Below are 16,404 nucleotides of genomic sequence, written 5' to 3' on the forward strand. Positions count from 1 at the left end.
AATTAATCAAACAGGTGAAATGGTAGAAGTTCTATCGAAATCGGACTTGAAAGAATAATTTATGGATTATTTAAAAGTTTCACATGTTTTCGCCAAAATCGGTCGCAACCACTCACACACATATATGTACATCAATTTGGAAGGGGGATGTTGTCACCATCTCACAACTCGCCCATTTCACTAGTTACAACAACCATGAGTTTGGTCGTTTTGGGAGGAACCACAACCTATTTTCCCCTTGAATTTGTCTTGTCATTGTTATTATGATATTGTTATCACAAAAAATGGGATACAACTTTTCAATGTGAAGTTGGGAGAGTTATTGAAGATTTGCGTGCGTGTGTGTGGGAGACTTGAGTATTTCGATGACGTCATTACCTCTATATGCACTTGTGGTTGCGGCTGATATCACTTTCGTAGAAACTTGTGCAAATTCTAACATTCAAAGACCTTTTAAAAAATAGGTCCGATGTTGATGAAACATACCACTCTCTTTCGTCGTCTAGTTTTACTCTATGTATTACCACTACCATGAGTATAGTGTGAAATTATCACTTTGTTTGGATGTAGTACCCACGTGGTTTCCATTCGTTGTTGTTGTGGCTCATTGGATGAGACCACGGACTGTCCATCACGAGGTTCGTAGTTGAAGTCTCCTAGCTGCAGTGGTTGTGCCCCTTGCTTGAAGGCACTTCTTCCCTCAATGCCCAGTCCTTCGAAGGGAACTTTCAGCAGATGGTTCTCTTGTTAAATCCTTACAAGTATACATTGCTTCCATAGCGGCCATGTGAAACAATTCAATTCCATTCAATTCAATTCAATTCAACTCACCTTAATCCAACTCAACTTAAGTCACCTCAACTCAGCTCAACTCAATTCAATTGAATTCCATTCAATTCAGTTTAACTCAGCTTAATTCAACTCAACTCAGCTCCATTCAATTCAATCCAACTCAACTTAATTCAACTCAACTCAACTCACCTCAACTCACCTCAACTCACCTCAATTCAATTCAGCTCAATTCAATTCACTCAATTCAATTAATTTCAACTCAACTCATCTCGGCTCAACTCAACTCAACTCATCTCGGCTCAACTCAGCTCAATTAGATTAAATTCAAATCAGTGCAATTCAGTTCAATTCACTTCACTTCACTTCAGTTCAATTCAATTCAATTCAATTCAATTCAATTCAATTCAGTTCAATTCAATTCAATTCAATTCAATCCAATTCAAGCCTACTTACATGTAGAAACCTGCTGGAGAACAATATTTTGCGCTTGAATGCACTCACCGTCTCGCGTTATTCTTATCATCTCATCATTCCATTCTATTCATATACCATCTTTATCGACTGGCCTCCAATTTCGTGTGAGCTCCATTCTCTCTATCAACCCCCCCCCCCCAAAAAAAAAAAGAGAGAGAGGGAGAGAGAGAGAGAGAGAGAGAGAACATAAACAAAAGTAAAGGGACTTTTTTTTTCAAATTCTAATGTGCAAGTATTTGTTTGTTATATTTTTTTTTCCCTTTTGCCGTGCAATGTAAATTGACCCTAATTGAACGGCAATTGCGACCAGTCGCCATTAAAATTTATGCCGAGTTTGTTAGAGAGGAACTAGTTAATAATTATGTACAATGTATTAGGGATCATCCCTGAGAAACTGACGCCCACGAGTCACAGCCCATGAGCTTGACATCAAGCAAATAAGGCCTGTGAGTCCGACAGTGGGCAAACAAGGCTCACGAGTCTGACACAAGGCAGAAAACACCCTTGAGTCCGACACTAGGCAAACAAGGCCCACGAATTCGACACTAGGCAAAACAGGCCCACGAGACCGACATTACTGTACTTCACGGGGCTCAATCTGTCGGTCTCGTGGGCCTTATTTGATTAGTGTCAGACTCATGGGTCTTATTTGCGCTGTGTGACTCATGGGCTGTATGATTCGTGGGCTGTATGACTCGTGGGCTGTACGACTCGTGGGATGTATGACTCGTGGGTGTCGAACTCGTGACGTCCACCCATAAGTTAGAATGTACATGTACGTGTATGTTGTGCCTGTGTGTGTGTGTGTGTGTGTGTGTGTGTGTGTGTGTGTGTGTGTGTGTGTGTGTGTGTGTGTGTGTGTGTGTGTGTGTGTGTTTATTTAAGAGGAGTTGGGTGGGGAGTAACTGTCATAGGACAGCTTTAGCACTACCTCCTAAACCACCTGTGACGATTCTTATAACCTATCATTCATGGTGTAACACGGGCTGCTCCTTATGAAGAACTATTGTATATTTTGAAGAAATGCAAAGGTCACCGGAAGTGGACGTGCTCTCCTACGCGGAATTCTCATCCACGTTCACTTTTTTTTTTTCTTTCACGACTAAGCGTAAGGTCACTCCGACAATCTTTAGTTTATAGTCATAACCTATGAAGCGCTGTCGTCCAACTCCCTTCAACTTTCACGATGGTGACCTAGTTGTTGGGACAAAGCTGGCGTCCTGATTGGTGCTTCTACTAGCCTTTCTCGCCAGCCTTTTCCAAAGTATATCGACGAACTGTCTTATTTTGTTTTCTCTTTTGTTTTTAAGCTCAGTACAGGAACATCTAGTTTCTGTCTCTTGTTTTGGTTTTAAATGATAAATAAATGAAGCGTGTTATAAACAAGCAAAATAATAAAAAATCCATAAAGCTTTATTTTTGAAGTACGACACGAAGATGGCAACACAGATGATTGAAGGAATGTATCCTTCTCAGAGGAATATTACACTGTCTTTTCAATTACATTGAAGTAACAGGTGTGTGACAGAAGACTATACCTTACCAAGGGGGGGGGGGGTCTAGGACGGGGGAGGTAAACGGTGAAATCTATTTTTACTGCTAAGAGAATAGCCTACCAACCAACGTTTGTTGATGTGGTAATCGCGGTCAGTTTGTGAAGCCAGGGTCAAGTCAGGTCAGGTCAACGTTTCAAACAGAACCCCCCCCCCCTCCTCTCTTGTTCTGTCTATCTCCCACGCATATACACAGCACTACTAACCACCACTATTATTGTTATTATTGATATGGCCGTGCTATCCACACTTTAACGTGCGCACTTAACGGCGTATTTTGAATGCATCAAAATCTGTGTTATGCGTTGTAACAAGTTCACGATAGTGTGAGATGTGCATAAAAGAAAATGGCTGCACTCAATACAATCTGTACTCTCTTCATAAGACTGATGTAGATCTGTGTCATTTTCATTGTGTTTTTATCATTAGGCACATGCCAACCCTCAAAACGAGGAGTACCCATAAACAAACAAACAAACAAACAAACAAACAAACAATTAAACAAACAAACAAACAATCAGTGATCTACCGTCAAGCTCTTGGATGCGCAGTGTGAAGTCACGTACTTACAGGTGTAGGAAAATGGCGCCGTATACTCGAAGTGTCCAAACTCTTGTCTTACAGTTGAAGTAAAAACCGTTGTCGCAAAATACCGCGGCTATATACTCTGTTCAAGTCCGATTTTTTTTTCAGACACTGAACAAACATCAATGTTTGAAATATCAAAGTCTTTTTGTTTTCGCTCAACATTGTATGGTCAACATTGTGTCTTGTTGTGAAGAGTTACAAATAACGAAAATTGATTGGGAAAGTGGCTGAATTTTTATAAGAATAGCATCGATATAGAATATATTCGTTTACGTGATGGGGTTATCAACTCACAACTCTCTAAGTGGTTTGTGATAAAAATGGTTGGATGATGTGTATGAGAATGTTTTGCGTGGAAGTGGCTATGTTTCACAGTGAAAATTATAAAAGCACACATTCCTTCGACTTGTTACTGACAAAATTTAATGTTAAGGGTATTATTTTCCACTCGCTTTCTGTAAGAGGCAAGTGAAGTGCTCTTTCATTATGCTAAAAAAAGGTGAAAATGTTGAATTTTGTCTGTATTTTCTTTACATCGTTTTCTGGCGGTGACGTCATGGACTGTTGGAGTCTTCTCCTCCAGCAATGGCGACACCCAAACTTCAAAAAAACTCATAACTTTTGATCGGATTGTGCGATTATCCTCAAACTTCACCGACGTGTTCTCCTAATATTACTGCATTCACTAAATCTATATTATGAATATTTGGATTTCATTCTCGTTAAAAGAAAGCACGATTGAAAGGGAACCGAATTATTGACAGGGTTTCCAAACTGTTGTATTTTACGCCCTCTTTTTTTCCTCTGCTCTTTATAGTGGATTATGTTTAAACAGATGAAGAGAGGCCATGTGTCATGAAAAGATCGGCGCCCTCTCTTGCCCTCTGTTTGCCAATCACTTCGGCTCTCATTCATCGTCTGCTGAGTGCTGAGTGCCCAATGTTGGTTAAAGGGATGGTACAGTATTGGTGAAGATGAGAATTGGGGTCTTAACTTTTTGTGCGATACCAAGAAAACACTTATGACAAAGCACAGAACATACCATTCTAAGAGGAATTCAAAGTTTATTTGATGAAAATCGGGTTTGGTATGACTGAAACATACAAAAAACAAAGTAAAACATAGTGATCGTAAAAAAAGTGTGGGTCCCACACTTTACTAGAATCACTCTGTTTTGGATATCTCAGTCATTTCAAAACCAATTTTCATCAAATTAACGTTGAATTCCTCATGGAATTGCTCTTTCATATTTCATAAGAGGTTTCTCATCATCTCACAAAATATATGTTAGAAACCTGAAATAAGGTCTCAACCAAATCTATACGATCAATTTAAAGAGGTAGTTATCCCAGACTTGGTAGGGGATTGAGTAAATTCAGAAATATTAGTCGAACACAACAATGAAGTTTGAGAAAATTTGCACAAGCGATTTAAAAGTTATGAAGCTTTAAACTTAAAATAAGGTTATAATGAAATCACTAACAAAATGCAATGTCACATGATTCCACAAAATTTTCTTTTTTTGAATGAAAGAAAAAAAAAACACAACTTACTGATGAACTAAAGGGAAATATGATTAGATTCTCCTTACAATTGCATAAATCTGCAAATTCGATGAGGGGATGATTTGATTATTTTGCAAGTCTCCCGTTCATCTCATCTACATACGTATCCTCAGGAAATTTCCTTTAAAAAAAAATAACATTGATAGCTTTATATTTATACAGTTCTATCCTTCACATCAAGTTATGGTAGCCTTTATAGATTACTCTAAAACGGGAGTGGTTGTAGCTACTATTGGTCTAAAACACAGTTTCAGGGAGTTAGGCACTGAAAAAAGATTGTATGTTTTTGACCGACATCACTTATATCTCGTCCTGTTTGGTTTGTTTAATCATAACTCTGTTCGTTGTAATGAACTTGAACCGTACAGGAATAATACCCTGCTTTAAGTTGAAGTGTGTCTTTTTGCAGTGTATAATACCCTCTCATGCCCCCTTCCCCTATCCCCATCATTTACCTTGAAGGGTAAACTAATGAAATAGAAAAGGGAAAGAGAGGGCATTTTGAACTCGTTTGACCCGTTCCGTGTTTCCATTTTACTCTGAGCGAACAATTATTCTGCGACAGCGTTATATCTGTACACAATGAATTGGTCAAGCATAGCAAATTGATAACTTCCACTATTTTCCCCATTTTCCCCCACATGCGTCGCAATAAATCATCGAGAACGCATTAGATGCAAACCAATCTACTTTTCTGACCGCCACCGCAATACGGAGAGGAAATACATAACATAAACAAAAGCATGTGTTCTTTAGGAAAATATTGCCCTTGTAAATAATATATAGCCCTGAAAGTTGGCGGTCTTAACGACGATAGTGCTGAGGTTGTATGTGAGGCATAAGATGGAAAATTTTGAGGAGAAAAAAAAAAAAGGGAGGAAAACAGATCAAGGTCGGATTCATTTCCACAATAGATGAAAGGTTTATGCTGGCCAGATTCGTATTCATTGACCACATGGTGGGGTAGGGGTGAGGGCTAAGGGGGGGGGGGGGGGGGAGGGGAGGGATGGCGTAGGGAAACTTCGCGCCAAATGTGTCGTCGCAGACCTAACTGTGCCGAAGAGACATCGTAGGGCCTATAGGGCTAGGGCAGGTTGTGGAATGCACACATACACCCACACACACATATCCACATATTTACACATACTGATAAGCAAACAGAACTATAATATTAGTTTTTATCCAAATATCGAACAGAAAGCTGAAAGAGCCTAGGAATTTTGACGTTTCGCACGTGTTCACGAAAAAAAAAAAAATATCGGTGATGTTGGTGAAAAACACAACCGACAATAATGAGATACCACGTGTCATCATGTCGCAAGTCTTCCACCAGCTCACACACAAATTGTCGCCTACGCATCTAAAATGGATATAGATTAAAAAAAGAAATCCTATCCAAATTGAAGTTAGTCTGATAAGAAAGAGTAAAATATTACAAGATATAATTTTTATCGAAATCGGATGAAAAATAAGGAAGTTATGACATTTTGAAGTTTCGCTATTTTTTCAGAAAACAGCTCTTGAACGGTCAATATGAATATGCAATTGGCAAAGTGAGCATGTCATTCCCTCACAACTTACCATATAGGCCTAGATTGTACATAAATTTTTCCAGTGTTTCATTCAAACGCAATTATGCCTGAGGCTCAAATCCTCGTTATCTATAACTGATCACTATTCTGAAGTTATTTACCCAGGAATAACATCATGTTTCAAAAGACTTCAATGACAAAAATATTGAATTTTCTTCATTTTTTTGTGTACACGATCAATGGAAAATTATGAGGTTATGACATGGTTAGCTCACTCATTTGCATATTCATATCCACTGTTTTGCAGAAATTAGCAAAACTTCAAAATGTCATAACATTTTTTTTTTTCATCCGATTTCAGTCAAATTTTTACGGTTGAACTCGTAAGATTTTACTCTTTTGTATCAGACTAACTTTTATTTGGACTGGATTTCCTTTAACGACTTCGCTTTAAAATGTCCTGAATTTGTTGCTATAAGGCCGTGAAGGCTGAGAAAAAATTAAAAAACAAGCTGACAAAGTACATATTATACCATTTATTAATAATGCAGAAACCGATCAGGAAAGTTGCGAAGATATAAATGAACATCTCTTCTCCATCGGATTGTCTCGATATTCCCACTGATGATATTCTCCAATTCATTTACATTTAATTCCTCATCAGCGACATGAGAGAGATCTTGACAATGCGCATGCGTACGGGAAGCGAACATTTTGAAAGAAAACACCCGATACATAGACAACAAATTATTATTTTTTTTTTGTTGTTGTTGATCAAAATGAATTAGGAGAACGGAGTGAGTTGATCCCATATCTGTCATGTCTGTTGTAGTACTTCCGTTGTATGTGAGTGTTTGCTTAAAGGGATTGCATGGTTTTGGTTGAGAGCTAATAACAGGTTTCTTACATTTTTTTGGTGAGATAACGAGAAACCACTTATGAAATATGAAAGAGCATATAATTCCATTAGGAATTCAACGTTTATTTTATGAAAATTGGTTTTGAAATGGCTGAGATATCCAAAACAGAGTGATTCTAATAAAGTGTGAGACCCACATTTTACTGCGATGGATTTGTTTTACTTGGTTTTTGGATGTTTCAGTCATTCCAAACCCGATTTTCATCAAATAAACTTTGAATTCCTCTTAAAATGGTATGTTCTGTACTATTATAGGGTTTTCTTTGGTATCTCGCAAAAAGTTAAAAGCTCAATTCTCATCTCCAACAATACTGTACAATCCCATTAATCCCAATAATGGGACTATAGGCACTGCGACAGGACCCACTCTCAACCAAGTATTAATGTCCTGTCTTCTTCAGAGAAATGTTCTCGCGACGTGGCCTGTGTTGAGATGATAATGCCTTAATTTTTCTATAATACGAAACTTCAAAGATCTAAACCTTGGGGGGGGGGGGGGGGGAGTGGGCTGTCGCTGTTTTGATATATCTGGGCTTACTCTTGCGATTGACGTAATATTTTGAAAAGGCAGGGAATGGTTTCTTTAGTCATTTTTTTTTTCACAACGTCATAAGGTCTTATTCATCTGTGCCACATAAGCGTTGAAGAAAATACAATATTAGAAAGATTAAAGCGACATCAATCGAAAACAGCTGATAATACCCTGAAGATGACGAATATGTATTTATATATAGATATCTTTTATAATTTATATGCATATATATTCAAAGAATCCGTTGCGTGATATCATCACCGCAGGCGGAATCGGCAGAGATCTACGTTGAATACGCTGACACTACTACTATGGTTAAGCCTGATGCAAGTTTCAAGGGAAAACCTGACCACCTCCAAATACGAAAACATGCATAATGCCGTGTGAGGAGAGCGTGCAAATTTGAGATTATTTTCTTCAGATGACGCACTGATGAAGGCTTATGTGTGGGTCAAATGATAATAAGCGTATGCTAATGGAGAAAGAACTGAAAAATAATAACTTCACACCAAGAAAACAAAATCAATATGCAATGCAAGTCAACTAAGATACGGATGGATTGCCCTGCTCAGGTTCGCCGGGGTGGTGGCGCTATTCTGCCTGGGAGTTCTCTACAACAGAAAGAGCATTACAAATACAGACAAACTTATTTACATCGAAAGTGGTAGTTGGAAACGTTGCATTTGTGTTATGAGATATAATGCTACAAATTTATTATTATTTTTTTTACTAGTCATTGCTAGTATTTCAAAGGATAGGATTAAAAAAACGAGAAGGATTTTTTCATTTGAGCCTTAAAGGTCCTGTGTACCATTGGGGGCAGTCATTTTTTTTTTAAATTTATTTATTCATGTTCCATATTCCACATTTCATATTCAGGTTTCATATTCCATTTGATTTCGAAGTAAAATATGTTTAACACAACAGTCAATTTTAGACATAATTTAACAAATCATATTAATGTATAAGGACATGTAATTTAATAATGTGTAAATATGAGGAACCTACTAAAAAGCTAAACTTTTTTAATGCTTTTTTTAAACTAAAAAGCATTTTAAAGATGTTCAAGATATCACTTTTGATGCATATGTGTAGGTCAGTTGTATCACAAAACATCCTACCATATACATTTTTTTTTTTTTTTGCAATAAAGCCTAAAATATAAGGAGATATCACTGTTTTTCGTATTAAACCATAACTGTGGACGGTGTAGTCTGGAAACACTCTCATGATAACTATTGTTCACATTTTGTATATTTAACAATACTGAATATCGATTATACTGGTTCAAATCTTTACATTGGTGGTTTCTATCTCTAACTCACATTTCAGAACTACTTTGAAGCACTAATGCTGAGTTTTTGTTTCATCTGCAAATGGTAAATTATGCCTGTAATATTGTGTTATCAATATAAAGATCTTTAACCCGAAGTCGCTAAATGCTTGGCTTGTTCAAAATTGTCAACACATTTCGATTCCTTGAATCTCTGTAAAATAGGAATATTTATATTTGGCGATATTTCTTTCTTTCTTTCCTCTCCAATATAAGGTATAATCATGGAGCTACCAAAAAGATGTAGCTCCATGGTATAATCATGCAGTTAGACTTAGGTGCAAATTTGATAATGACGAGATGAAGAAGATGATGTCTGCAGCAACATTCCCCAGACATGAATTCCGAGTTAATTCTATATCCATGTACTCACTCTATGGTAGTTGTTACATCAATATAGTTATTTTCATTCCATACGAATAAGTAGGTCACTATCTTCGCTGTACCTCGGAATTAAATATCAATTGTTTTGACTTACCCGTTAGTATCTTCCGGTGACTCTTCAACACCATCCACCAACCGACCCACCCCTTCCTTCCCCGTGAATGAAGGGCTTCTGAAAACACGAATGATGTTTGAATAATAATGTTTGTTCATGAAAACAGACAAAAATGAAATGGGGGGGGGGGGCGTTTCATCAAATGTTTTGTGAGTGAATTTCACTGACAAAATAATTTGCTCTGGACCAATCAGATGCAAGATTTCAGCAGGTCGAAACAGTTGTTAGTGACTGACAAGTTTCATGAAACCCTTTCCAAGCGCTTTTCCTCCACAATGTACCATCGCAGCTCAAACAGAGAGTATAGTCCTCGTTATACATGAAGAGGTTGCCGAGGATAATATTGGTTAAGGTAGAATTCAAGAAATGTTTGCTATTTTGATGCAGAAATCCATATTTGATGGCAAGAGCAGCGGCTTGAGTAGATGGCTTTTCATACCAGCAGAAGTAGAACAATATTTCCGGCAAAGATTTAAATGAAAAATTGCACCGCAATATTGATATTCTGCGCGCGAAGAGTGCAATGTTTGTTCTTCAGATATTAGATTAAATACCTACACAGTGAGTGGAATTTGCATTCTGTAATTCTGTCCTGTTTCTGAAGGAAAATGATTAAAAAATATGATGTACACCCACATACACAAGTATTGTTAGTTTTTTTTTTTTCTTTCTTTTTTAAATCACACGACACGCGAAATCCCGAATAACGTTACTATGGGGGAAAATGTCTGAAGGTAAAGACTAGTCGTGGCGTGCCTGGCTCTTCGCCCGTCCTTGACCTGTCCTCCGGCCATCGCTCGGACCCTCGAGCAAGGCTTGACCGCTTGCACTATTCAAATATGTAACGAGCGATGGTCATCTCAGGTGGTTGACCGTTCGGTGCCCAGTGACCTTAGCCTATCTTCAAGCTCTCATCATTACTTCTCATCGATGACTGCATAACACTCAATAATACAGTATTATGACAAAATATCATCTTTGCAGTATACCTTCCATTCCGTGTTGTTAATTGCAGATCCTTATGTGGCCCGAGAACAAAAGAGTACAGCTTTTTTACTCTTTTCCGAGAACATAGCCTCTTGTTTGGAGTTTGTTTCTGTCTGCATTTTCTCTTCTTGAGTCATTAATGTTTGCTTTCTCGCGATCCAAAATCGGTTACGAAACTTAATTAGAATTAATGAGTCACTGCGATGTGTGTACTCGCAGAGTGCACATATTATAGTGAATGGCATTATATTCGATTTAAGTAGGCCTATGTCCTTCCGTTTGATTAGAAATGAAGGAAACACAACAAGAAAACTTATAAGAAATATATTATAATCCCCTTCAAAGCATTGTATTTCTCGCCATTTTCACCAATTTTTCGTTTTGGACAGACAACAACAACAACAACAAATGGCGCTGCACCTGAAATACTCGATGTGTAGTGTTATACAGAGCGAAAAAAAAAAAATGGCGCTATCCCTGAAAAGAGACTAATGACTAAAGCCACACTAACTTTTCTGCCGAGATTGACGAACACTATAAAGCCAAAAGCAACACAACTCTTTTCGTCGCAATAGAGTGAAACTAATTGCAGCGGGACCTCTGCTATAGAAGCAGACGCATTCACTGAATTTCCGTTTGGTATTATCCCAGCCACATTTTTAATGCTTCTCTCGAATGGACTGGTCGGGCGGATTTGAATAATGGATCATGGATTACATAATGTACCTACACACTTCACTCGTAAATGTAGTTACGTCCATCCCATTTCGCTGTCTTTCCTCATTATAGCACGCCAAAGATGACAGCTGAAAGCAGGGAAAAACCTCGCTTTAGTTTTATGAGCTCGCTATAGTTATATGAGCTCCCTCGTGGAGACTTGGTGCATACATAGTATTATATTTAATAATTGTCTGGGGCAAATTATTTGTATAGGGCCCCATTTTTCTCTCTCTTCTTTCTTTCTATAAAACAACAACAACATAGTTAATATGCGTGGAAAGACAAAGAGCTCCGGTCCAGAAACAAGTCCTAGCTGTGCTGTTCATCCAGTAGTCGAGAATAGTTATGTCACATCCCTTTCTATTTGCTTTTGTTCTGTGTTTCTCTCCAGCGTCCCACTTTATATGCCCCATCCATCAAGGTACATTGTCTCTCCCCAAGCCCCCGCCCCCTCTCCCTAACAATGTTTTTTCGTTCTTTTCTTTCTCGCCTTTTCTAGAGGGGTGATGCCTCTCGCGCAAATGCCTTCTTTTTGAAGATCGCGGTGATGCTGGAAATTCCCAGGGTTGTGGATGCCATGGCGTTGACGAACGAGTTAACAAATCATCCCTGTTGTCGTCATACACTTTGGAGCAGTTAAAAGAATCCAAATAGAGAGTGAAAGCGGGGGCCAGTGGATCCCCATTCCGGTCCGTTCGGTTTCATTACATTGATGACATAACATACATACCGAGGGTTGGCCAAGGCAAAGTCACTTTCATTTTCGCGCACTTGGCTTCACCGCAACTAAGGAGGTACTAGAGCACGAGATGTACCTCCTTGCTGCAATCTAACGAGGAAGGAGACAGTACACGCACCCCCTCTCGGTTTGGCATTCCAGCGGAGTGAAAGCAAAAGTTTGTCCCGGCCCGCGTTAACGCCGTGTTTACTCACTAGAACAAACCCAATTTATGGTACCTATGTGGAATTTGTTAGGGTATATCTTCACGCTCCCCAGTGATTTACTTTTTCTCTGCTCCTCCTTTATATTCCTCTATTTCATATCATGCCTCGACTTACATGGAATATGTGCTGTACTCAAACGCGCCAGCACACACGCACACACACAAACACGCGAACGCAAATTATGCACTGATGCGTTCATCTCACATTCCCATATGGGTTTTGAATGATACAGTACTCGGAAAATAACCCCAACAACGACATAAGCCTATTTCATGTATATATAATATAAATATGCACCCCTGTCCGTTTACACTTATGATATTATTTGTGCGATTATTGTAACGTAGCAATAACTCGATGCGAATTTATTTTAGATGAATATTCGTATCGGTTTCATTTCCAAATAAAAAAAAAACAGTGAAAGAAGGCGGGAAAAGTCAAGTTACTACACCTTAGCCTTATCGAAAATGCCTATGTGATTATAAATGACCAATATTTCGTAAAATGTGCGTAAAAATTCTACAACTTTCTTATCTTGGGTCCGAATTTGATGAGGCGTGTACCATTCTATTTTTCAGTTCGTTGAGTGACATCGGCTCTTGCTGGGATTATCTTGAAATTTGTTCTCCATGCATGTTGGGGTGCATCTGAACTCAGATGCGAGGTAAATTGACTATTTTTGTGATGGTGATGTCAAAACGCAAAGTTTCTCCGATTACTGTTGGCAGCGGTAACGGCAATTTGACTAAATTTGTCGCAGTGTTGATAAACCGTTCGCGGAGGGGGTTCCAAGAATAGAATTTTATTATATCAACCGTCCGTCGCTTCTCACCCGTCAACAACGTACGTGTGGAATGTTGTTTGGATGACACGCGCATGTTTACGTATGATCTATATAGTACTGTTCAGATGAATTACCAAATCGTCCTGTGGTCGAGTTTGCTTATTATGGAAAGAAAGTGCGTCCGCATCATCGCATCTCAGTACCGCTAAAGAAATCTGCAATTAGAAAATTAATCGCGATTGAAGTAATTGATTTTTTCGTTGCAGTGTTGCTATGCTCATGGAGCAGTTTCTAATACAGCGTACTGCAATCTTTGTTTTGTTTCGGCTCCCTCCCTCTCTCCTTCAATTCAATTGTATTTACCTGATGAATAGCATATTTGTCACTGTATTCATTGAAAACATTAAGTACACCTAGGAAAGATGAGACGGATCAGAACTTGTCACCGATGAGCCCGATGTAGCACGCGCGGTGCGATATGAATATAGGTCCTACTATTTTTTTTTTTCAGTTGTAAGATGTCATTGTCAAAATAAAGTTCTGTGGCATGCATGGTTTGAGTAATCTCTGTGTGTGTGATTTGGTATGAGGCTTGCCCAGGGGTCAAGTCGTAGTGCCCGCATTTGGCGCTTAGTTCAACGTCTTCTCCTTCCATTTTTATATAGTGCATTCCTTCTTGGTGAACTTGTACGTTCTGCGCAGAAACGGCACGCAGCGCCGTACACGCTCAGCTAGTGCAAACACTTGCTCGCTTGGAACTTACCTCCATGCTCTATACCCCAATCAGCGTTCGTATGTTGTCCGTGCGAAGTTCGCGCTTTGCCTCAATCCGAATGATTAGTCTACGGTGTACGTCGAAGCTAAAGATTACTTCAAACTTCTCAGCTGATGTTAGATATGAAACAAAAATGGAAGGGCGTGAAAACTATGCAGTTCTTTGTACTTGTTCTTTGTGCGACATTTCTCCCAGCGAAACAAGACAGACACTGCAGTTTCTAACCGATGCATAAGTGGGCCTATGGATAATGATTTGCCATATCAAGAAGCTGTTGTATTATCACTATGCTGTAGAGAAATTTCAATGACATGGATTCGAGTGTGGAACAGAACTAGTGACAGCGAAACGCCTTGTGTTACGAACCAGCGTGGTCACAAAAATGGTTTTGATGTCAGTTAAATGAGTCACGCCACTGATAAGGTTCACAGCAAGCTGGGACAAAAACATCACGGGTGGGTCTGCCAGAATAGACTAAATCTCCCAGCATCCCTTGCGTTCCCCGGCAATCCGAACCAACTTGACAATGAATAACGTCAATAATGCAGGTCGGAGGTTACTTCCTGACACTCTACTAGGTCACGATTGGTCAACAGTACTCCGCGAGGGGCACACACATCAAATATTTAACCTCGTTTGGCGCTAAATAAGAGATAGAGGGTAAAGGAGAGCGGAGGAGCGAGGGAGGGAGGGAGAGAGAAGAAGAAAGAGGGTTACCGAGATCTTTGTGAACAGCTCGATTACTCCCAATCCACACAAGAGAATGATCAATAAATGTGACCTTCGTTCATGAATTTCACTCACGCAGAGATTCAAAAGTGATAAGAGTAATGCTTACGTTTGAGGATAGTGCTAAAGGTTATCAGAATGTTGTAATGACTGTGATTATTATCATTATCGTTTCAAACATTTAAAAACATATCACTATCGTTCAATGAACTTTCTAGACGTGCCACATTTTTATTCATTCACCCTTTGTCTAAAATGTCTCCTTATCTTCTTCCCATTTTGCAGAGAGTCATCAAAATGACTGGGTACAGAAGTCTAGAAACCAACGAAGAGGTCGAGTACAGGTTTCAGTTCTCCGAGAAAGGTCGCGAGGCTACCGTAGTCTCGGGTCCAGGCGGAGCCGAGTGTAAAGGAAGCAAGCGACGATTAAGACCAAAGCACAGAAGGACGGCTAACAGGTGGGTTCGACATCTACTCATATATATATATTATTTACAGTATATATATATATATTCCAATAAAGGTAGACAAACATGATATATGTAGATATATGAAGAGTTTGATATATATATATATATATATATATATATATATATATAGACATGTATTGATCTAGAGATACATGCTATAGTCACCAAGCGGTTCAGAGCGCTTACATCAGGCAAAATATGATAAGAATATAGATACAGAATATAGCTTATGGTCTTATTTGTAAAATAATACAGTGAATTCATGGAAATTGATAATAGAGAAATACATGCATAACCAACTGAAATGTCCTTCATAGTAGAAGATGTGGTGTCGTGGAAGAGTTTTTGATGGAATTGACGAATTAACAGACTCTCTGAGGGACAGAAAAAAGATTTTTCCATTCCTTTTTTACTCTGTATTACCGAATACTTTAATTGGATTTGGAATGTATCACTGGAAGACATAGGAACTCTGTTTGGTAGATGTGCATTGAAATAATGGGAGACGTAACCTGCTCACATCAACTTTTTGACGTTTGCCTCATGTCCTCTTTTATAGGTGCTTCAACTGTGGCCAGTCAGGCCACCACGCCAAAGACTGCCCGGAGCCGCCCTTGCCGAAACGCTGCTACGCCTGCAAGGCTGACGACCACCTCTGGGCCGACTGCCCCAACAAAAGCACTCAGGGAAACGGGAACGGGAGCGGGAACGGGAACGGGAACGGCAATGCAAGTGGTGCCGGCTCGGCTGCGGACGGCTCGAAGGAGGGCGTCGAGGCAGCGACAACGAGCAGCCGCCGGGCCAGTGGCGGCGGCGACGGCGCGACTGGAGAAGGAGGAGGCGGTGATGGCAAAACCTAGGGGTGGAAGAACGTAGTATGTCTAGTTAGGCAGGAGAAGCAGATATTATACCTCGGTCAGCTTTTTACACACACTCCTCCACTCTCTCGCCGACCTTTTGGATTATTTTTAGATAGTTCTTTTTTTTTTAAATCCTTCTATCTTGATCTTATCCTGTTCGCCGAAGAGTCATATACTCAGTAGTGTGCATAGGATTTTTAAAGAAAAACAATAGAAAAGTAATCATTCATGAGCAAATATATTTTGTATGACTGTTGTTTTTAGTTTAAATGATTATAAGAAGCTTATTTCTTGAGGATGAGGTAGAAACGATACTTATCCGGAGATGCAAAAATCTTCGACATCGA

The 16,404-nt window shown here is 39.2% G+C and overlaps 1 protein-coding gene across 1 annotated transcript in view; it reads left to right on the top strand.

Moving 5' to 3' along the window:
- Nucleotides 1–16,057, top strand: part of LOC140242407 (protein lin-28 homolog) — a 47,250-nt gene extending 31,193 nt beyond the window's left edge. The window contains exons 3-4 of the mRNA XM_072322142.1: nucleotides 15,013–15,185; nucleotides 15,757–16,057. Coding sequence (XP_072178243.1) covers nucleotides 15,013–15,185; nucleotides 15,757–16,057 — 474 coding nt within the window. The remainder of the gene's footprint in view (nucleotides 1–15,012; nucleotides 15,186–15,756) is intronic.
- The last annotated feature ends 347 nt before the right edge of the window (nucleotides 16,058–16,404 follow it).

The sequence above is a fragment of the Diadema setosum genome, chromosome 19, assembly GCF_964275005.1.
Source record: "Diadema setosum chromosome 19, eeDiaSeto1, whole genome shotgun sequence".
Lineage (NCBI taxonomy): Eukaryota > Metazoa > Echinodermata > Echinoidea > Diadematoida > Diadematidae > Diadema > Diadema setosum.